The following is a 24,189-nucleotide window of genomic DNA, read 5'->3' as shown; positions in this document are numbered from 1 at the left end:
CTGTGTTCTTACTGTTTGTGGAAGAAATTTCTGAGGTTTCCAATGATCTCAAATGCTGAGCAGTGAAAGGAGACTGAATAACACAATTATGATCTGTGTTTTTACTTTGTTATTGTTATAATCTTATTATCATTACCTCTCTTGATGTATTTTTCTTTTACCTCCCCCCAACAAAATGAAAGGATTCCATAACGAAAAGGGTGGAGAAAAAACTGTTTATTTCAATTGAGCAGACAGGCATGTCAAGCAAATGAAAACAGAAAAACACATAATCAAGAGTATATTGGGAGAGGGTAAACTGATTCTTTTTAATGATTCACAGCAACCACATTTATCCCCTACTGTTACTGGGGAGAAAAATGTCTTCAGATAACCAGTGGTCAGCAGATGAGGACAAAGGCCAATTATCCCGACTGATCAGGAAATCTAGAGACTCCCCCTTTGTCCCTATAGGTAAGTACAAGCCTTGACTGGATACTGGGAAACTGTTTGTAATAAGACAATAATGCCTTACCCGGTAGCTTTGAGGATTGAAATGTTTTATATAACTGAATTTTTTCATATAATTGAAGCTAACTTGCTCTAAGCATGAGTATGAGTTAAACTTTCAGAAGTTTCTAGTACATGGTAAATCTCCAATAAATGTTAGCTATTATTATATTATTCTGAAGCATCAAATTTTATTTTTTAACCCATTTTCCTTAGAGATCTATCTAAAATTACACTTTCCCAGCCCATCTAAATGGAATTGATTGAATGGACTTGAATGTTTCTGTGATGACTCAGGATCAACAGCAGCATCAGTTTATTATACTGAAAGTCTGTCAGGGACTATTGAGATGTATATGTCTCTTTGTCCTCTAAGTAACTCCGACCTTTAAGTTCTTGTGTCTGATGTGTACGGATTTTTCTGTTTCTTCTATTACTGTTGGGTACCACCAAATCTTCTGCTTCTAAGATTCTGTGGCACCAGAAGCTAGATATCCAAACTTAAAAGAACTGAGTCAGTTCAGAGTAAAGAAGCTCTAAATGAAAGCCTGGGCCTACCTGTACATTTGAGAGCATGAACGGTGTGGTGTTCATGCTCAGTGGCCCTTTTTGCTGGCTTCTTGATGTATTCGAGATGTTGAGGTTGATGATTAAGTAAACTTGAGATTAAAGAAGTGGTATTATAATTAGATGTGAAGTCTTAGCCTCTTTATCCTCTTCCAATACATAATTTATTATGTTTACATTTTCAACAAATGTATGTATGTGGACTTTTAAAAAAAAACCACAAAATCTAAGCACCAATATTATGTTTTAAAATCTGCACTTTCTCTTTCTTCTCTTTTGAATGCTTCAGCTGCCCTCAACATTCTTATCGTATACTGCAACCATGCTTCTTTCCTTGTGTTCATTTTGTCTGGAAACTATTAAAATAACTTATTTAAGTCAGACTTAGATAAGTTTGTGATTAACTCCATAAAACCTTCTAAATAGGTATGTCATGTTTCCATTAAGTGTCACTGCAAATCTAGAAACTTCACAAGTACCATTATTCACATATCAAAAAGAATAAAAATTTTACTTTACAGTAATATTCTGTGTTTAGAAGTTTCACTTAATTTGATTAAGGCTTATAATAGCACCTACAAGAAATGGAAGCAAGTAATTTTATAGTGATTTACTCATCTTCCTTAGCATTTTTAACTAGAAAAACAATTCAAGAACTCAATGCCACTTGAACAGATCACCCTAATCAACAGAGATTAATCACTGTGCCTGTTGTAAATTAAATTATTGTTTCAGAGACATTTAGGGTGATTAAAGTAGAAAGATAAAAGTGTTTCCAGATAAACTCAATTATATACAAACTACAGAGACGCTATATGGAAAACAGTAAAGGTTCTGACTTTAATCTCTAAAAGAAACAAAACCAATTTAAGTAAGAACAGAGTATTGATTTGATAAGGGAAGAGAGCCAAGTTTTTGCTAGAAAAATAAACAGAATGATAACGTTTGGATATATATTATTGAATACTTTTTTTAGCTACTGTTATAAAACAATATCTACTACGTATTTCCTGCTGCAGGATGGAGTGTCCTGTATAGATAATTTACAAAAAATTTTTGTTATCCTAAACAACTTTCATCATAATCTATTTATATTAATAATATATCATCCAATATAATCTATTTATATTGTTTAAAATTGTCTATTGATTACTGTTAAGGTCTGTGCATACGTTATATATATTTAAACTCTGTGTTGATAGATTATTTGTTTTTGTTTCTTTCACTTAACATTTCATATGTACATTTCTGTGTATTAAAACATCCTATACTTATAATTTTTTTATAGCTATGGCAGTTTTTCCTTTGTTTGGGCCATTTGTACTCTTTAGTTTTTCCTCATACATAGTGTAGCCATAAACATCTTTGGGTCAACTTCTTGACTTTTCTTTTGCTTATTTCCTTGGAGCATGTCCCCAAAAGTAGAATTTCCAGGGCAGGAACCATGTTCAGTTTAATACCACTTATATTTTCCAGAGTTCTTTCGAGAAAGATTTGGCTAAACTTATAGAGCTTGCAGCATTTTACCTGAATGCTGAATGTGCCTACCATTGTTTTATTATTTATTTTTTGCTGGTTTTGTTTGTCATTTTTATTTCAACTTCATTTATTGCTAATCAGCCTATAAAATATGCATATAAATGTGATTATTAACCCTGATTCTTATTTCTCCTTTTCAAATGGATGCTGAAAGAATAAATATATCCTCCCCCACCCATAGATACACACATGTGCCAACACAGTTAATCAAAACCTGCTACCCTACATAAATGTCAATTGCATTTCTATATATTAACAACACATGGAAACTGAAATTAAAAACATAATACCATTTACAATCATTCCAAAGAAAGTAAAATGCTTAGGTATAAGCTTAACAAAACATGTATAGAATCTGTATGCTGAAAATTACAAAATCCTAATGAAAGAAACCAAAGAAGACCTAAATAAATATAGATACTATTGTGTTCATTGACTGGAAGACTCAATATATAGTAAAGATGTCAACTCTTCCCAAATTGATCTGGGAAGAATTGATTTAGTTCAATTCCTATCAAAATCCCAGCAAGATTTTTTGTAGACATAGACAAGCTTATTCTAAAATTTATATGGAAAGGCACAGGTTTTAGAATGGCTAAAACAATCTTTAAAAAAAAAAAAAGGATAAATTGGGAGGAATCACCCTACCTGATATTAAAGCTTATTATATAGCTACAGTAATCGTGACAGTGTAGTACTGATGGAAGGATAGACACATAGATCAACAGGATAGATGAGAGAACCCAAAAAATAAACCCACACCCTCTTTTAGATGTTATAAATATGCTATTCTATTTTCTTCTAGTTTTTGTTGTTGATACTTTTGTTTCATTTTTACATTTAATTCTAACCCATCCAGAATTTTTTTTATAGGGTGTGAGATACAAATCCAAGTTGGTTCTCTATACCAATAAATTGTACTAATGGTATTTATTAAATAATTATTCCTTTATCTATGATTTGGTTATTTTGATTTGTCATGGATTAAGTTCTCAGAGTGTTTTAAATCTCTTTCTAAAATCTTTCCTATTCAGTTGATCAGTTTTCTGTTTTAGAGCCAATTACATAGGATCTTGGTTGTCACAGCAGTATCTTCACCCCTTGACATCTGTAGGGAATACAGAAATATTTATATGGACTAGAACCACAGTTCTTCCCGGAGTCACATACCTCTTGTGCGAATATTCATACCTTTTCATCTCTCATTAAAGTTTAATGTCTCATTTTTACAGAAGATTAAAGTTTTTATCACTTTACTAGATTTACTCCTTGTTTGACAATAGGTAGAGAGGAGTAAACGCAAACATTCAAAGGCTATGGCTGCTGGGATGTGTGGTTAGTTCACCCACTGGCTAAGTGACTTGCCGCAAATAAAAGCCTTGAAGTATGCACAGTTCAAAATCACGCCTCAGGAGAATTAGAAATTACTAGACAAGTTACTGCACTATATGGTTCAGGTTTTTCTGGGAAAAGTCAAAACTGCAAATATTGAATCCATGAATGTTAAGGGTCCATTTTAAAATCTGGTGGATCAAATCCCACAAGGTTCCTTTTAAAGTATTCTTTGGTGTCTTGCCTGCTTATCTTCCATTACTGATCCTTTGGACAGTCTTTTAGTCAACTCTCTAAGCTCTTGGGAATTCTAGTCTGCTGTTTATATAACCCTGGCTTTTTAAATTCACAGGGCTAGCAGGCTTCATGACTGTGGTGTCCTATGGTCTTTACAAGTTAAAGTACAGAAGAGATCAGAAAATGTCCATTCATCTTATTCATATGCGAGTTGCTGCCCAAGGATTTGTTGTAGGAGCTGTGACTCTAGGTAACCTACTTAATTTGTGTTTTGTGTTCAGCTGTCTTTAAGAGTATTTTTACTTATTTTATTCATTTATATTAGAAGATGTTGGGTCAAGATGATGTAATGGAGAAGGAATGGTAAGAAAGACAGTGATCCTCACTTGGTTGAGGTTGCTGCCCAGTTATAGGCTTAATTTCTTAGTTTTTTAAGCACTGGGGAAAAAAAACTCAGTAGAAAAAAGGTACAAACTTCCAGTTATAAAATAAATAAGTCATGGGGATGTAATGTACAGCATGGCCACTATAGTTAATAATACTGTATTGCATATTTGAAAGTTGCTAAGAGAGTAGATCTTAAAAGTTCTCATCACAAGAAAAGTTCTCTAACCATGTGTGGTGACTAGACTTATTGTGGTGATCATTTCACAGTATATACAAATATCAAATCATTATGTTCTACACCTGAAATTAATATAATGTTGTATGTTAATTATACCTCAATTAAAAAAAAAACCTGTAGAGAACTAGGTTATGGGTTCTGTTATTCTCTGTAGTGAAAGGAGCAGTGAACAGTTCATACCCTATATAACTCAGCTAAAAGCAGTGGGTATAGACCCTAGCCTTTATCACCCAACTAAGAGCAGCAGTCATAGTTCCTAGCTTATCTGAACAGCAGACATAATTATTAAAGTAGTTTAGCTGGGAAGAAAACATTTTTAGAGCCCACAAGTCTCAATATCCTTGTTCTCCTTTTATTTCAAGGAGAATAGGTAAATCTTTTTTAATTAGTCTATAAATTAAGCAATACTTACACAGTCAAATCCAAAGAAGAGGTGTAAAATCATGTGGTTAATTCAGATTATATCAACAGCTAAATAGTTAGATAGTTCTAACAAGAAGTTCACTTTGGGAATTCTAAACTAATTTTTTTTTGTCTATGTTAATGAGAACGAGTCACAATGTTCTTAGCTCCCCTTCATGCTGTGCAGAGTAGAATCAGCCTAAGAGTAGGTCTAGGATTGTGGAGTGATGGGTGTGCTTGCATATAGGGAGTTATATGGTAATTATCTTATTACTATGAGCTATGATATGCAAATCTTGAACAAAATACAGGAAACTTTACTACAAAGTTACAGACCTCATTTTCGTGATTCAGCGAACATTTATTGAGCACTTGCTATGGCAAGGCACTGTGCTGGACTAGAGATGTAGAAGATAAGACTCATTCCCCACCCTCAAATAGTTTAGTCTCCTTAGGAAGAGAGACCAAGAACAGAAGACAATACAAAGTCCCGTGTTCTACAACAGAGAGAGCACAGGTTGCCATGGAAGCACAAGCACAAAGGAGGGCCATTAAACTAGGGCTGAGAGTCCAAGGGGCGCTTTTCTAAGGATGTAAAACAATGATGAGCCAAGAACGTGGAAGAATTCACTAGACAGAGAAGGAGATCAGGATTCTCGGCAGAGGAAAAAACAAAGGCACAGATGCATGGCATGTTAGTGGAAGCTTGGTATGGTAGGTGAATCAGTCAGTGTTTGAGGAGAGAAGCAGAACTACTATTAGTAATTTATAATGAGAGATTTATTATAGATATTTGGACTTATGTAATTGTGAGGCTCTTGCTTATGTGTCAGGAGCTGGGGCCTGAAGTGGGCAAGGGCAAGCAGTCAGAAAGAAACGACTGATGTAAAGTGGGAGAAGCAAGAAAAATCTGGAACCTGCAAGATGAGCTGGAACACACAGGATGAACTGGAACACTTGTGGATTTCTCACCATCTCTAAGCCTCCAAATTCGATGATGGAAGTGACATAGAAAAAGTTGATGCCCTTCATCCTTGAGCTACACATTGTCCTGGCCAAGGAGTCAGAGAAGGTCCAGGAGGAAATTCAGCAGGAGCCATAGCAGCTAACTCCTGATTGCTGTCTCATGCCGACAAGGTGGGCCAGCACATAAGCAAAAATATGCTGCAACAGTGCCTTCCAAGCATAAAAAAGAATTTGGCTGCTGCTTCACTTCTGCCTTCTAAATCTCATGCAAAATGTCTCTTGTGCAATAACTCAGAAAATAAATGGAAAGGAATTCTGGAAAATGTAGATACAGTTTAGCTAAGTTGGCACAACACAAATCCATTACTGTCCATATACGCACCTCTTTTAATACACTTAACTTTCAAATAAAGACAGCGGCAAAATCAACCATCCCTTGTATAACCAAAATATGCTAATTCCCTCCCAAAAGAGGATACAAATCTCTTTATCCATCTTTGGGTGATGTTGATTCATCTCTGAGCTGCGTCTAATTCCCCTTTGATATCCTGTGACTTAAATCCTGAGATAGAAGGTTAACTACTATTAATACTTCTTATATTAGAAGGTAGGTAAAGGGAAATGTCAAATAGAAAAAAAAATTGTCTAATGTATACACATATTCATATCAAAATAAGAAATATTCATAACTATCACAATCTCTGTTTCTGCAACTGGTCAGGTGATCATAGCTGGTATTAAAACAATGTTCTTCCACTAGCCATTTCATACTCCCTTTGCCTTCAGCAAGCACCTTGGCTATTCATGGTTATTTGACTGGTGTCGTGACCCATACCTTCATTCCTAACGGTCTGGGTCATTAGCCATCCTGCCTGTTTGGGGTGTAGTTTTTCATCGTCTTTAATCACAGGACATGGGAGTACTAAGAAATACCCTAGGAGATATCATCCATTCCAAACACACTCCTCCGTACCCTACAACTGTATAATAGCAACTCAATTTCCCCTTGATAGTCAGATCAGATTGATGTAATGGACTAATGTGATGTCCTGTGGAGTGGAGAAATGATCAGGGTCCCTGCAGACTAGATTATGGCATAGAGCTGGAGAGCTCACGTAGCCCTGACACTGGACAGTGCAAGAATACTGCTGGCCCTGCCAGGTGAAAGCAAACTGCTTCTGATGGTCTTTACTAACAGGTATACAGAAAAAAGCAATCAACCAGATTAACAGCTGCAAACCAAATAGCAAAGGTTGTGTTGATTTGCTCTAGCAATGAAACCACACCTGGACAGCAGCTGCAATTACAGTGATCTCTTGATTAAGTTTATAGAAATCCATTATCATTCTTCAAGATCCATCTGTCTTCTGGCCAGAGAGGCAAACTGAATGCAGATATGGTAGGAATCACCACCCTGGCATCTGTAAAGTCCTTGATGATGGCACTAATCTCTACAATCCCTCTGAGAATGCAGTATTGCTTTGGTTTACTATTTTGGTAGATAGAGGCAATTAGAATGGCTTACACTTGGCTTTCCCTACCATAACAGCCCTTCTTCCACAGGTCAGGGAACCAATGTGAGGATCCCGATAGTTGCTGAATATGTCGATTCCAATTACACATTCCAGAACTGGGGAAATAACATACAGTGGGTTCAGGGACTCACCAGGCCAACTGCAACACAGACCCACAACAAAACTCCCCTGACCACCTGAACTCCATAAATTCCTAGTTTGGTAAACCACACCAGTTCTCCAGGCATTCATATCAATTCAAAACCAATATTTAACAATCTCCCACAAATGTGATTATTTCCCCTTTCTCGTGCACAGGCACCCTGGTGAATGGCCACAGGTCCCTTTGAGGAAATTGAGGAGGAGGATTTACAGTATTTACATTTGGGGCTGTGGAACAGGGTCTTTCCTTAAGGAGATCTGACCTCTCCTTTATCAAGGGACGTTGGGTTTGTGAATTGACTTAAATCTGGGAATTGGTCAGGGGGTCATGGCTCTCTATTGTGATGATTCAAGTCAAACTTTTGTTCACCAAACCTAGAACTTTTCTGCTTATATGCTGCCCACCACTTTCAATTCTAGGGACACCATAATCAGTTAGCCAGTGCTAAAGATCTCTGTGGCTTAGACTATTCTCATCACTGCTTAGCTTTGCTGCCCATTACAGTAATCATGCTTTCCTTATCTACGTCAATTATGCTGCCCCCTGACTCCTGCCACCTCAAAATCCCATCATCCCCACTGAATTCAGGGAGCCCAGCATTGCCCACTATCATTTCTGGCTTACAAAAAATAGTCATCATAGGACTCTTCAAGAATGCCAGGGCTCCCTTCACAGATGTATTTTTCACAGCCTTGGTGAAGGGAGTAGATATATTTAGGGAGTGAGTGAGCAGGATAAATCCACTCTAACATTCCAATCTCCCGAAGCCTTTGGATACCTTCCTCTATGGCAAGGTTTGTCAATCTCAGCATGACTGACATTTTGGACTGGATTATTCTTTGTTGTGGAGGGCTGTCTTGTGCATTACAAGGTGTTCAGCAGCATCCCTGGCCTCTACCCAGTAGATGCCAGTCGCACTCACCCACCCCTAGTGTGACAACCAAAAATGTCTCCAGACATTGCTAGATGTCCCTGGGGAAACAAAATTGCCCCAGTAAAGAAGAATCACTGGCAGCAGAGAATCACTATTCTACCACAGAAGTATACCAAGGAAGTTCTGGCATTTCAATTTCATTTAGTAGAGATTACTTTTGAGTCCAAGTTTCAGTCATTCTCAGAGATGGAAGAACTGTTTCTACTGGCAAAGGAGCTTTAGTAAAATATAGGGGTTCAAGGACCCAGTTTCACTGAAATCTGTCCATATGTCCCCATCCCAATTTTCAAGGTCCTACTCCTTCCAAAGCAATGCCCTAACCTGAACATAAGAGACTTTGCGAGGTTGGAAATTTAATTTGTGTTGTGATTAGCCACTCACAGGATTAGACCCTGTGTATGTTTTTCAAAAATAATCAGCCTCAAGGAGTGACGTCAGCATCATGGCAGAGTGAGCTCTCCCCTTAGACTCTCCCCCCAAGATACAACAAAAAGGACATTCATATACCAACAGAGGACATTCACACAACACAAAAGACATCTGAGAGACCCACATGGCCACAGTCTAAAGGTGGAAGTACTGGAACCCCCAGAGGAAGTGGAAGAAGGTAAGAAGTCCTCTCCTTCCCAAATGACAGCGACCCTGGGACCAGGTCTGCGTGGCTCTCAGAGAGAGAGGGGGGAGGGGCAGCCCTCTGCAGGAAAACCATCGCTCTCCAAGCTCTCTGACAGCCTGCAGGGAAGTCCCATACAGAGCGGACTGAACTGTTGCGGGGGTGCCTTCATCAAGCTAGCACCCCAGGAGAGCAGGCAGCGAGGGAAGCACAAGAAGCCCCCAGAATGGAGCAGGTGAAAGAAAGACCCCTCCCCTCCGGGACTGCGAGGCTCTCAGAGAGAGAGGGGAGAGGGGCAGCTCTCCACGGGAAAATCGTCATTCTCCAAGCTCTCACACAGCCTGTGGGAAATTCCCATACGGAGGGGACTGAAATGTTGCGGCGGTGCCTTCATCAAGCTGGCACCCCAGGAGAGCAGACAGCAAGGGAAGCACAAGAAGCCCCTGGGATCCAGCAGGTGAAAGAAAGAGCCCCCCCCCCCCCCCCGCTGCTGCCCGGGGCCCCAGCACAACCAGTCCGCTAGAGCACCCACGGATTGCAGTGGGCTCAGAATACACAGCTCTTGACTCCCACCTAGTGGCAGCAGGTGGAAGCTGCAAGCAGATATTTTTTAGAATGAGGAAAAATAAGCCAACACCAACAGGCACTATGCAAAAATCTCCAGATCAGAAGGAAAATGACAAGCACCCAGAAATAAATCCTGAAGGCACAGAAATTTATGACCTAAAGAATTCAAAATAGCAAGCATAAAGAAGCTCAATGAATTATAAGAAAACAGACAAATTAATGAAGTCAGGAACTTCTTCACAAACAAGATTGTGACTAAAGAAAAACCAATCAGAAATGTTGGAGATGAAAAACACAATGGAGGAGATAAAGAAAAACCCGGAATCTTTCAAGAACAGAGGTGACAATATGGAGGAAAGAATTAGCATTATTGAGGATAGGAATGCAGAAATGCTCCAGATAGAGGAGGAGAGAAAACTAAGACTAAAAAGAAAGGAAGAAATTCTCTGAGAAATATCTGACTCAGTTAGGAAACACAACATAAGGATTATAGATATTCCAGAGGGAGAAGAAAGGGAAAAAGGAGCAGAGAACTTGTTCAAAGAAATAATAGCTGAGAACTTCCCAAACCTGGGGAAGGAGCTGGAAATACAAGTGAATGAAGTCAATAGATCTCCTAAATATATCAACATAAAAAGACCCTCTCCAAGGCATATAGTAGTAAAGCTGGCAAAAGTCAGTGACAAAGAAAGATATTAAGGGCAGCAACACACACAAAAAAAGGAATCCCAATCAGGCTCTCAGCCGATTTCTCAGCAGAAACTCAACAGGCTAGGAGAGGGTGGAATGATATATTCAAAATTCTGAAAGACAAAAACTCTCAGCCAAGAATACTCTATCCAGTGAAAATATCCTTCAGATATGATGGTGAAATAGTTACTATCCCAGACAAACAAAAGCTAAGGAGTTCATTGCCACAAGACCCCACTAAAAGAAATGCTCAAGAAGGCCCTCATGCCTGGAAAAAAAAAAAAAAAAGGAGATGCAAAGCTTTGAGCAAGGAGAAAAATAGGTAGATAAAAGCAGAAAAATTGCAGCTCTCTATCAGAATAGATTAGCAAACAATTATAACATCAAAGATTAAAGGAAGGAAAACACTAAAAATAAATATAACCTCAGCACTTTAAACACAAACTCACAACACAAGATGGAATAAAATTGTAAAAATCATAACTTAGAAGGGGGACAGGGGAGGGATGGAATTGACTTAGTCTAAGGAAATAAGAGGTCATCAGAAAATGGACTAGCTCATCTACGAGATTTTTTATACAAACCTCATGGTAACCACTAAACAAATAAACAGAACAGAGACACATACGATAAATAAAGAGAAAGCTAAGAAAACCATTATACAGAACTACCCAACTGAACTGGTAGTCCGAGACACACGGGACAAGAAACAAAGCAAATGCAAAAGAACCGGAAAATGAGTGATAAAATAGCAACATTAAGCCCTCATATATCAATAATAACTCTAAATGTAAATGGATTGAATTCTCCAATCAAAAGACAGAGTGGCAGGATGGATTAAAAAACAAGATCCAACAATATGCTGCCTCCAGGAAATACATCTCAGCTCTAAAGACAAACACAGGCTCAGAGTGAATGGATGTAAGACAATACTCCAAGCTAACTGCAAACAAAAGAAAGCAGGTGTTACCATACTTATATAAGACAAAGTAGACTTCAAGATAAAACAGGTAATGAGAGACAAAGAGGGGCAACATATAATGATAAAAGGGACACTCCACCAAGAAGACATATCAATTATAAATATATATGCACCCAACATAGGAGCACCAAAATACATAAAGCAACTATTAACAAACCTAAAAGGAGATATTAACAACAATACAATAGTAGTAGGGGATCTTAACACCCCACTTACATCAATGGATAGATGATCCAGACAGAAAGTCAATGAGGAAATAGTGGACTTAAATGAAAAACTAGATGAGATGGACTTAATAGATATATATAGAGCACTCCATGCAAACACAGCAGATTACACATTCTTCTCAAGCATGCATGGAACATTCTCAAGGATAGACTATATGTTGGGAAAAAAGGCAAGCCTTTATAAATTTAAGATTGAAATCATAAGAAGCATCTTTTCCAACCATAATGCTATGAAACTAGAAATCAACTATAAGAAAAAAACTGGGAAAGTGACAAAGATCTGGAGACTAAACAACATGCTACTGAACAACGAATGGATCATTGAAGAAATTAAAGGAGAAATCAAAAACTATCTGGAGACAAATGAAAATGAAAATAAACCATACCAATTCATATGGGATGCAGCTAAAGCGGTCCTGAGAGGGAAACTCATAGCAATACAGGCCCACCTTAACAAACAAGAAAAATCCCAAATAACCAACCTTAAACTATACCTAACAGAATTAGAGAAATAAGAACAAACAAAGCCCAGAGTCAGCAGAAGGAGGGAAATAATAAAAACTCGAGCAGAAATAAATGAAATTGAAACAAACAAAAAAAAACAGTAGAAAGGATCAATGAAACTAAGAGCTGGTTCTTTGAGAAGGTAAACAAAATTGACAAAGCCTTATCCAGACTCACTAAGAAAAAAAGAGAGAAGGCTCAAATGAATAAAATTAGAAATGAAAGAGGGGAAATTACAACGGACACCACAGAAATACAAAGGATTATAGGAGAATACTATGAAAAACTATATGCCAACAAATTGGACAATCTAGAAGAAATGGATCAAAGCTTAGACTCACACACCTCCCAAAACTGAACCAAGAAGAAATAGAGAATCTGAACAGACCAACCACAAGTAAAGAGATTTAAACAGTAATCAAAAACCTCCCAAAAAATAAAAGTCCAGGACCAGATGGCGTCTCTGGAGAATTCTACCAAACATTCAAAGAAGATTTAATACCTATCCTTTTCAAACTATTCCAAAAAAAAGAGGAAAATGGAACACTTCCTAACACATTCTACAAGGCCAACATCACCCTGATACCAAAATTACAGGCCAATATCAGTGATGAACGTAGATGCAAAAATCCTCAACAAAATATTGGCCAACTGAATACAGCAATACATTAAAAAGATCATACATCATGATCAAGTGGGATTTATACAGGGATGGTTCAACATCTGCAAATCAATCAATGTGATACACCACATTAACAAAACGAGAAATAAAAACCACATGATCATCTCAATAGATGCAGAGAAGGCTTTTGACAAGATACAACATCCATTTATGATAAAAACTCTCAACAAAATGGGTATAGAAGGAAAGTACCTCAACATAATAAAGGCCATATATGACAAACCCACAGCCAACATCATACTCAACGGGGAAAAACTGAAAGCCATTCCTCTGAGAACAGGAACAAGACAAGGGTGCCCACTCTCACCACTCTTATTCAACATAGTACTAGAGGTTTTGGCCAGAGCAATTAGGCAAGAAAAAGGAATAAAAGGAATCCAAACAGGCAACAAAGTGAAACTCTCGCTGTTTACAGATGACATGATTTTATATAAAGAAAACTCTAAAGAATCCATCAGAAAACTGTTAGAGATAATCAACAACTACAGCAAAGTTGCAGGGTACAAAATCAACTTACAAAAATCAGTTGCATTTCTATCTTCTAATAACGAACTAATAGAAAGAGAACTCAAGAGGCAATCCCATTTACAATCGCAACAAAAAGAATAAAATACCTAGGAATATATTTAACCAATGAGGTAAAAGACCTATACAATGAAAACTATAAGACATTATTGAAAGAAATCGATGATGACATAAAGAAATGGAAAGACATCCCATGCACATGGATCAGAAGAATGAACACAGTTAAAATGTCCATACTACCTAAAGCAATCTACAGATTCAATGCAATCCCAATTAGAATCCCAAGGACATTCTTCACGGAAATAGAACAAAGAATACTAAAATTCATATGGGGGCAAAAAAAGACCCTGAATAGCCAAAGCAATCCTGAGAAAAAAGAACAAAGCTGGGGAGGCATCATAATCCCTGACTTCAAAATATACTACAAAGCTATAATAATCAAAACAGCACGGTACTGGTACAAAAACAGATACAAAGGTCAATGGAACAGAATTGAAAGCCCAGAAATAAAACCACACATCTATGGACCGCTAATCTTTGACAAAGGAGCTAAGAACAAACAATAGAGAAAGAAAAGTCTCTTCAATAAACGGTGCTGGGAAAACTGAACAGCCACGTGCAAAAGAATGAAAGTAGACCATCTTCTTTTGCCGTACACAAAAATTAATTCAAAATGGATCCAAGACTTGAAAGTAAGACCTGAAACTATAAAACTCCTGGAAGAAAATGTAGGCAGTACACTCTCTGACATTGGTCATAGAGGGATTTTTTCGAATTCCGTGTCTATACAGACAAGGGAAACAAAAGAAAAAAGAAACAACTAGGACTTCATCAGACTAAAGAGCTTCCGCAAGGCAAATGAAACCAGAATCAAAATGAAAAGACAACAATGAAAAGCTGGGAGAAAGTATTTGCAAAGCATGTATCCAACAAGGGGTTAATCTCCATAATATATAAAGAACTCGCACAACTGAACAACAAAAAAACAAACAACCCGATCAAAAAATGGGTAGAGGATATGAACAGGCATACTCCCAAGGAAGATATACAGATGGCCAATAGGCACATGAAAAGATGTTCAACATCACTAATCATCAGGGAAATGCAAATCAAAACAACACTAAGATATCATCTTACACCCGTTAGAATGGCTATGATCACCAAGACAAAAAATAACAAATGTTGAAAAGGGAACCCTCATTCACTGCTGGTGAGAATGCAAACTGGTGCAGCCTCTATGGAAAACAGCATGGAGATTCCTCAAAAAATTAAAAATAGAAATACCTTATAATCCAGCTATCCCACTACTGGGTATCTATCCAAAGAACCTGAAATCAACAATCCAAAAAGGCTTATGCACCCCTATGTTCATTGCAGCATTATTCACTATAGCCAAGACATGGAAGCAACTCAAGTGTCCCTCGACTGATGATTGGATAAAGAAGATGTGGTATACATAGACAATGGAATACTAATCAGCCATAAAAAAAAGACAAAATCGTCCCATTTGCAACAACATGGATGGACCTAGAGAGTATTATGTTAAGCGAAATAAGCCAGAGAGAGAAAGACAAACACTGCATGATTTCACTCATATGTGGAAGATAAACTAACACACACAGAGAGAGAACAGTTTGGTGGTTACCAGGGGGAAGAGGGTTGGGGGGGTGGGCACAAGGGGTGAAGGGACGCATTTATATGGTGACTGACAAACAATAACGTACAACTAAAAGTTCACAATGTTATAAACTATTATGACATCAATAAAAAAACCTATCAGCCTCATGGCTACAGGAGTTAAGAGTTTCTTTCTGGAAAGTCATAAAGCTTTCAGGTCCCTCACAGGACCTTGAGCCAGAAATTAAAAGCCCTGAGCCCACCACTGTTTTCCCAAGTTCTCCAACACACTTAGATACCTTATTATACTCCTTATTTCCACTAAATGTTCTATAGCAGTAAATGCTTGATCACCCAAAGCCTTGCTTTCTATAGGCACCTGATTAAGGGTATCTACAGGCAATAATTTAAAGAAATGTTTTGCTATTGCATGCCATGGACTGCTAGCATCCTCTTTAGCACTGCAAAAAAATGGTCATCAATACCTTTAAATCTAATTAGATCAGAGAACCAATTCCAGATAACTCAGACCAATTCAGCGAACCTGTCTTCATGGTTATGTTCCTCTGGACGTTTCTGATACCAAATTCTGTATCAATCGGGGAAGCAAAACTACTAGTAGTGATATATAAAAAGGGATTTATTACAAAGATAGGACCTTAAGCAATTTTGGGAGCTGGTTAAAAAGCCCATGTTAGGCCGTTGCTTATGTTTCTAATACTGGGGCCTGAAGTTAGCAAGGCAGCAGCTGGGAAGGAAAAATAAATTGGAATCTGCAAAGATGAGCTGGAACCTACAAGGACAGATGGAAACTTGAGTCAGTCTCTTACTGACTCCAACTCTGATCATGGGGTGAGCTGTAGGAGAAGCCGGCTCCCTCTATCACTGAGCCAATCCACACCTGGCCTAGGAGCCAGAGAAGCTCAAGGAGAAGATCCAGAAGGAGCTGAAGGATCTATGGGCCTGACTGCTGCCCAACAACAGTGAGGGGAGCCACGAGATAAACAGCAACATGCACAAGCCATAATAGTGCCTGGTGCTTTGAACCAAGCCTTCCAAGTGTAAAAGGAATGTGGCAGCTGCTGCTTCAACTTTCACCTTCGAATTTCAAGCAAAATGTCTCTTATGAGCCAAGCTAACCCAAAAATATGCAGGGAAGGGAATTCTGGAAAACATAAGACACTTAGCTACATTGACATAAAACAAATCCCCAATACATTCATATGGTTGTGAGCTGAGGAGTAACAAGATGAAGTGAACCAGTGAAGGGTTTCAATGAGTAACATAGTCAGAATGACAATTTAGAAAGATCCCTGCTTTATAGAAAGATGAGAAACAGGCAATATGAAACTGTTTAGGAATACTGAACCGACAGTCACCCTATAAAGACAAGGAAGAAAACTTAGCATAAAACTCAGAACAATGGTTACCTATGGAAAAGAGAGGGGATATGATCAGAAAGGGAAACCTGGGGGGCTTCTAGGATGCCTGCAATGTTCTATTTTTTGACCCATAATTACAGGTGTTCACTCTACAACTATTTGTTAATCTGGTTATTTAAGTTTTATGTACTATTTTCCATGCATATTATATTTCACCATGAAAAAAATTTTAAGAGGAAAAAGAAAACGATTAGAGATGATTTTCAAAGGAAGAGAGAAAATAAAGACAGGGAAGCCAATTAGATGATGAATTGGATCTGAATTAAGGCAGTGGCAGTGGAAACAGAAAAGAGGAGATTACTTCTAGAAATATTGAGGACTTGGCGTCTAAGTGACTGGGAAACGTAAGGAAGGAGGAATCAAGAGTAATTCCTAGGTTTCTGGTTTGGGCACCCGGATGAAAGGTTTTGCCTTTCACAAATATAAAGAACCTAGAAGAAAGAACAGGTTTAATGGGAGGATGAGTGCATATTGGACAAAACAATAATAGCTAACACTTAATGAGTGCTTATTATGTGCAAGCCACACTTTTATATATCATTATCTCATTTAATATTAATAAATACCTATTTTGGCACCATCTGGTGTACTGCAAAACAATTCAGTACTGATGCTAAAGACCTAGAGCTCTCATCAGATGCCACAGGTTTGAGGACATGGTTCTCTTAAGACTGCCCTTACTTAAGACATCACAGGGCCGGCCCTGTGGCTTAGCGGTTAAGTGTGCGCGCTCCGCTACTGGCGGCCGGGTTCGGATCCCGGGCGCGCACCGATGCACCGCTTCTCCAGCCATGCTGAGGCCGTGTCCCACATACAGCAACTATAAGGATGTGCAACTATGACATACAACTATCTACTGGGGCTTTGGGGAAACAAAAAAAAAGAGGAGGATTGGCAATAGATGTTAGCTCAGAGCTGGTCTTCCTCACCAAAAAGAGGAGGATTAGCATGGATGTTAGCTCAGGGCTGATCTTCCTCACAAAAAAAAATAAAAAAATAAAAAATAATAAAAAAAATTAAAAAAGACATCAGCCAATGGGGGAGTCCCCAGGCCACCTGCACTTCTGACCAACTGGCTACAAATTCAGGGGTTCCCAAGACTCCCTCAGGTTTCACATTTCACTAGAACAACTTACAGAACTCAGGAAAGCACGATACTTACAATTATAGTTTTATTATAAAGTATATAAATCAAGACCAGCCAAATAGACACACAGGATAAGGTCTAGGAGGGTCCCAAACTCAAAGCTTCTGTGCCCTCTCCCTGTGGAAGCAGGGCATGTCACCCTCCCAGCACATCAGTATGTTTACCAACCAAGAAACTCCACTGACCTTCAGTGTCCAGAGTTTTTACTGGGGCTTCCTTATTATGTAGGCACAATTGACTGAATCACTGGCCACATGACTGAACTCAATCTCCAGTCCTGCTCCGCTCCCTGGAGGTTTAAGAACCCTCTAATCACATGGTTGCTCTTTCTGGCATGACTAGCCACATCCTGATGCCATCTAGGAGCCCACCATGAGTCACCTCGTTAGCATAAATTCAGGTATGATCTAAGGGGCTCACAAATAACAAAGACACTTCTATTACTTGGGAACTTCCAAGCATTTTAGAAGCTCTATGCCAGAAACTCCAGACAAAGACCAAAGTCTTTATTAAACAACAATACCCTATTAGGTAGGTACTGTTATTATCCCACTTTACAGAGAAGGAAACTGAGGCTTAGAGGCAAAAAGTTACTTGTTCACAATCACATGGGCAATCCACTTCAGACCCTAAACTGTTAACTGTATATTATACTGACTGAGATGCCTATGGCAGATGTCTCCCAATTAGAGTACTCATACCCTAGGAGATGTATAAGAAGATCCACGGTGAGGTAAGAAGAAAATATTTTTATCTTAAAAACCAAAAAGCTTTACTAAAATGTAGACTGACCATACTACATTTATATTATTTATAAATAAATGCACATTTTGAGGTGCACGTTCAACATATTTACTCATGCACAATTTAAAAGTTTGGAGACCACCTACCTATGAGATGTGAAAACGTCACATATAGTATAATGAATGTTTCGGTCTCACACTCAGAAGAGAGATCTAACTTAGAAATCTAACTTGCTTACCAGTGAAGCAAAGGTATGAATGAGGCGAGAAAAGAGTTGAGATCAGAACTCCAGAGAACACCAACATGTAAAAGGCAGACAAGAGGTAAGAATTATATGTCTAATAAGCACAGGGAAATGAGTCCTATAATTCTCTCTGAATCTGAGAATGTTATTTCCATAGACACCACAATGATTCAAGTGTAAAATTTTTTTTGGCTTGAATTTTATGCATCTGTGATAGTTATAGTACCATTTCATTAGAAAATTATGCAGACCTCTGCCTCACTTTGCTATCACATTAAGATGAGAACTAACTTTCTAACCCTTTATCCTCTGTGCACTCTTTGAAGACATTAACAAGCAGTGTCAGAGAGAAAGCAGAAGGGAATGAAGTGAAGGATTTAGTTTAGACAATCTACTAAGATAGCTGATGGCTTGATAATTGATATGGACCAGGAAGAGGGGTGAGTTGTGGTTTAAATCTGTGACTCTTCAACTTTGGGTATGAACATTTGCTGACATCCCGGAATTCATTGAAGCGACTCCTCTATTCCTCAGGCCACTTGCCCTGGCTACTTCTCCCTTTCTGCATAGCCCTAGGACCTCATCCTTGTGGAAGACATCTATCTCATCTGCCTAAACTCATAGCTAATTTACCCACTAGACTGTAAATCCCTAGAAGCACGGATTAGATCCATTCACCTTTATTTTCCTTGGGACACTGAGCACAAGCAGACATTGAATAGATGTTTGTTAAGCTGAGGTGCCTATTATTTTTATCTTAATATCTAGCCAAATTTTCCCCCTTTCCTAACTTGTTCACCAATATTTTAAAATTCAAACTTTAGGGTGGCATAGTAACATCATAAGTTGATTTATACTCATCTGAAAGAGCTCTTAGTTTTGTTTTGTTCTGTTTATTTTCTGGAGCCACTTGTATGATCCAAGCCAAAAATTAGTAAGATGGAAGGCCTTTGTTTGTTTTTAAATTGTGGGCTAGTTTTGGAAAAATATAAGTGGAAGGAATTCAGTGTTTGTTTCCCATGGATACTCTGTTGATGCACATCTTTTTGTTTCTAGGTGTTCTCTATTCTATGTATAAGGATTACATTAGACCTCGATTCTTCAATGTGTCCAAAAAATGAAGCTATGTACAAGAAAGACAAGAAGCCTCCTGAAAACTATTTATTATGAAGAATTTTCAATATGTAGAAAATTATACTGCAGAAGTATCAGACAGAATTCTCATAGCATTGTATAGTAAGTCTCAATTGTTTAAGAATTTGATTTCCAAATCAACAATCATAGGCAATTTAAAAATATCCTTGTTGATGTCTTTCAGAACCTGGGACATGATTTTCTGACTTTCAAAATTTTTATTTTCTAGTGAGTGGCAGAAAATAATTTATATTATGCCAAACCAATTTGAAAATTAGGAGTTAGTTATATAACAGCTACAGAAAATTTTTCTATATCCACATTAAATGTGACACTCTGCTCATGGCTTAATTCTCCCCAAATAGGGCAAGGTAATTAAGTAAGGGAGTAATTAAGTACAGAAGTAATTTCATAGACTCCCTTTTAGAATGGGCAACAATTACATCAGAGGAGAATGGTAGTGTTGTTATTTAAATTTGGTTCACCACTGTGTACCTCACTCTTAAACAGAAACTTGACTATTTTACCGCAAATATGTCTAATATTTAAATATCTGCGTATTCATTTTTATACTTCTTGAAAGTATTTCTAGGAGTACAAATGTAAATTGCTAAAAAATCCCTTTTCCCCCAGATCACAGTATTGTGGGGGTGAAAGGATTTAGTCCTGATGTACTATTGCTAATCTGGTATGACACTGCAGAAAACACAAGAAACCAAAATAGACAAGAAATGTTAAGTATGCCTGTGGCCTCAAATTCTCCTGTAACTGCCCTAGGATTCTAAACAATTAACTAGACTTTGTTGAAGTTATAACCGTCATAACTCAGATTTACTCCCTAAGACTCCAAGCCTGGGAAAGAAAACTAAAAAAAAGAAGTATTAGCTGAAATAAAATCAAGAATGCACTGTAAGATGATCTATGGTGGTGATTTCCTTTTCCTTGATGTTTCTGGTAGTCGAGGGTTACTCGGACAGGAAAATGAAGACCAGTATTTGGGGAAGGGAAAAATGTAGGAATATCTGAAAATATGTCTGCATTCTATATATTAACCCACTGTTATATGTATTATATATATTTTTCTCCATTGGCACAGGTAATTATTTTAAAAGTTGTCATTTGTACCTATCATGAGGCTCTTCTAGCGCTACCAACAAGTCCACATATTTTGGTCAACACTGTCCTCTTTGGAAAATAGGCAAGGAACTACTTTATTCTACTAGACTAAATATTCCTGCAGCTGGATCTAATACATTCCATGAAGGTCAAGAAAATTGAGGAGAGCTGGCATAGACATGTCATCCTTCATGTTGATTACACATGAAAAGATATTTCTAATCAGGCAAGTGGAGAGATTCCACTCTCTCAATATATACCCGGCATTAAAAACAGATTAACTGGGGACCCGCCCTGTGGCGTAGCAGTTAAGTGCTGGCGCTTGGCTGCTGGTGGCCCGGGGTTCGGATCCCAGGTGCACACCGACGCACCGCTTGTCAGGCCATGCTGTGGCGGCATCCCACATAAAGTGGAGGAAGATAGGCATGGATGTTAGCACAGGGCCAATCTTCCTCAGCAAAAAGAGGAGGATCGGCATGGATGTTAGCTCAGGGCTGATCTTCCTCACCAAAAAAAAAATTAAAAAAAAAATAATAAAAAATAGCTTAACTGAAGTGTTTAAATAGGAATGGGCTTTTCTCACAAAACCCAATAGGTTCCAGAATTTTCTAACCTTACTCTGAGAGAACAAAAGTAATATACTTATTGCTTATAAAAAGCAATGCAAAGTATTTACATATAAGAGTAGCTATGCATAAGAAGTCACAAATTGTGTTTAAATTAAAATGTAAAATCATACATGGAGAAAAGCTAAGAAGTATGCAGGATGCTCATTTACCCACATTAGCTTGGTAAAGAGGGAGGGTCACTGCGGGAAGACCCTATAAATAGAATACACAGTACCTGAATTTGCACAGTACTTCTGGGGCAAAGCTTTGGTGGCTTAATCATAATGTTTAAAACTGAGAAGGCTATTTTCATTGGCTACTGTAACCCCTGATGCCTCACTTGCTAATTAAACTATTTCATGTGCCTGGATATGCCCTGACTGCCTTTTATATTAGGCCGACACACAGCTGTGTAGCAGCAGCTGCTCAGCAACAATTACTGAATTGCACTTTTCTAACATTCTGGGTATACAATGTCAGAGCATCCTTTTCAAATTGACTCCACAGTGTTAAACCCCAGGAATTGAGTGAGTGTACGCATCTAGGTTAATCTTAAGATTGACTATATTAATATCTATGTAAGCACATAATATAGAAATCCAGATTTGTAAATCATAAATTAGAGAATGCTTAAGTGTTCTCTTAACTTAGCAAAAAAATTTACCCAAGACTCACTATGTAGACATCAATCTCCTCTACTGGTTTTAGCATGATTCAGTTTGCTTTATTATCAAATTTTCTGATTACAGGAGTTGTATGACCTGAGAGGTATACTTGTAAATGTTTGTGAACTCTAGTCTGTTCTTCATAACATACAGTTGAAAAATAGAGAAGAGCTACAGAAATCCCAAAGGTACTTAATCTCTGTATAACCAACCACCTCATTTTTTATGAGTTGCAAAACAGGATTTGTTTTGCCTTTTTTTTTTTCTTTCCCCAAACATTTTCTGGTAACAAAACTACTGAGAAATTAAATTGCCCAGGGAGGGAGGAAAATCCAACAAATCGGTTCATCTAGAGTTGCTGTCTGTGTATAAAAAAATCAAAACACTGAAACTCATTTTAAGTCCCCTTTTCAAGTGAAAGCTTATAATTGAGGTTAATTCAGTTTCATTTTTAAGATCAGAAGGACTGTAACCTGGGTTGCAAGGCTGCTGCTCTTATCAGAAGTTTCAAAGGCCCCTGAAGTAGAAAAGAAGGAATTTTAAAGTATCATCATAGAAAATCCCTGCCACTTAGAGGGCCAAGTCATTAAAAATGAAGACAGGCAATGTCTGGATTTTTTTTTTTTTAAGTCCTATTGAAAGGTACTAAGTTTTAGGGGCCGGCCCCATGGCTTAGCGGTTAAGGGTGTGTGCTCCGCTACTGGCGGCCCAGGTTCGGATCCCGGGCGTGCACCGACGCACCGCTTCTCCGGCCATGCTGAGGCCGTGTCCTACATACAGCAACTAGAAGGATGTGCAACTATGACATACAACTATCTACTGGGGCTTTGAGGAGAAAAAGGGGAAAAAAAAAAAAAAGGAGGAGGATTGGCAATAGATGTTAGCTCAAGGTCGGTCTTCCTCACAAAAAAAAAAAAAAGAAAAAGAAAGGTACTAAGTTTTAAAATAAGGCAGAGATCAGATATTTAACTTTTATGCTGAAAGAGGAAAATGATGCTCAAAGTTATACAAAGGCTACAGGGTTTGCAAACTCAATGCCTTTGGGAATGGAAGGAAACGCGTGAACGGGGGTGTACGCCATTCTGGAGTATATCCCATTAAAAATGGATAGCTGCCATTCAGTTCCAGTCAACTGCACTTTTATGCAGGAACGTGAGCCCAGTGTTGAAAATTTTCTGACTTTTCGATCAGTTAACTGTGCAAAAACTTTCATTTTTAAATATTAAGTTTTTTATTATAATAATTTTAAGGAAAAAAAATCCTGGCTAGAAAGAGGGGTCAAAAAAAAAACCTATAACCCACATGTAGGCAGGCAGTTTGTGACATATGAACTAATCTTCCAAGTCCAGTCTAGTTCTAATCTCATACTATTTGGTATAAATATCTTAAAACGCTTAGCATTCCCTCTAATTCAACATTAGCAATATTAGCCACTCCTGGAAATAGACTTTGGACCTAGAAATGGCGTTTGGTGTGTTAATGGGAAAAGTGGGAAGAAAAGACATGGTAGGACTATAGAAACATTAGAAAGAAAACCAACAACTCCATTATCTTCTGTTGGGACTTACAAAGTTAAATGCTGGAAGTTTCTTCTCTTTATACCTAAAACTTGAATGCTAGAATGGGCTGAGTTACAATGCAGCAAGGAAAACTGATCATTGCTTAAAATATGGTTTCTGGATCTTGTTACTAGGTATTAACCTCTTCGGAAAATACCATCATATCTCTGAAAAATTCAAGAAAAATGACAACAAAGAGAATAATAATTATAAAGCACGCCAATAACCAAGATTAAATATGATTGTCAGGGGCCAGCCCGGTGGCGCAAGCGGTTAAGTGCGCACGTTCCGCTTCGGTGGCCTGGGGTTCGCAGGTTCTGATCCCGGGTGCACACTGACGCACCGCTTGTCAAGC

General features: G+C 38.0%; 1 protein-coding gene across 1 annotated transcript; it reads left to right on the top strand.

The window, feature by feature from the left end:
• The first annotated feature begins 359 nt into the window (after window positions 1–359).
• On the top strand, window positions 360–19,873 carry HIGD1C (HIG1 hypoxia inducible domain family member 1C). The gene is made up of 3 exons (XM_058558275.1): window positions 360–453; window positions 4,280–4,414; window positions 19,809–19,873. Exons 1-3 carry the CDS (start codon window positions 360–362, stop codon window positions 19,871–19,873), a joined length of 294 nt encoding a protein of 97 aa, XP_058414258.1.
• Window positions 19,874–24,189: the final 4,316 nt, after the last annotated feature.

Source organism: Diceros bicornis, chromosome 17 (genome assembly GCF_020826845.1).
Source record: "Diceros bicornis minor isolate mBicDic1 chromosome 17, mDicBic1.mat.cur, whole genome shotgun sequence".
NCBI lineage: Eukaryota > Metazoa > Chordata > Mammalia > Perissodactyla > Rhinocerotidae > Diceros > Diceros bicornis.
This window is presented reverse-complemented; position numbering and strand designations above follow the sequence as displayed.

Coding starts and splice junctions, on each gene's coding strand:
- HIGD1C (XM_058558275.1), top strand. CDS start 360: ATGTCTTCAGATAACCAGTGGTCAGCAGATGAGGACAAAGGCCAATTA. Junction 454..4,279: donor CTCCCCCTTTGTCCCTATAG/GTAAGTACAAGC, acceptor TTAAATTCACAG/GGCTAGCAGGCTTCATGACT. Junction 4,415..19,808: donor TGTAGGAGCTGTGACTCTAG/GTAACCTACTTA, acceptor TTTTGTTTCTAG/GTGTTCTCTATTCTATGTAT.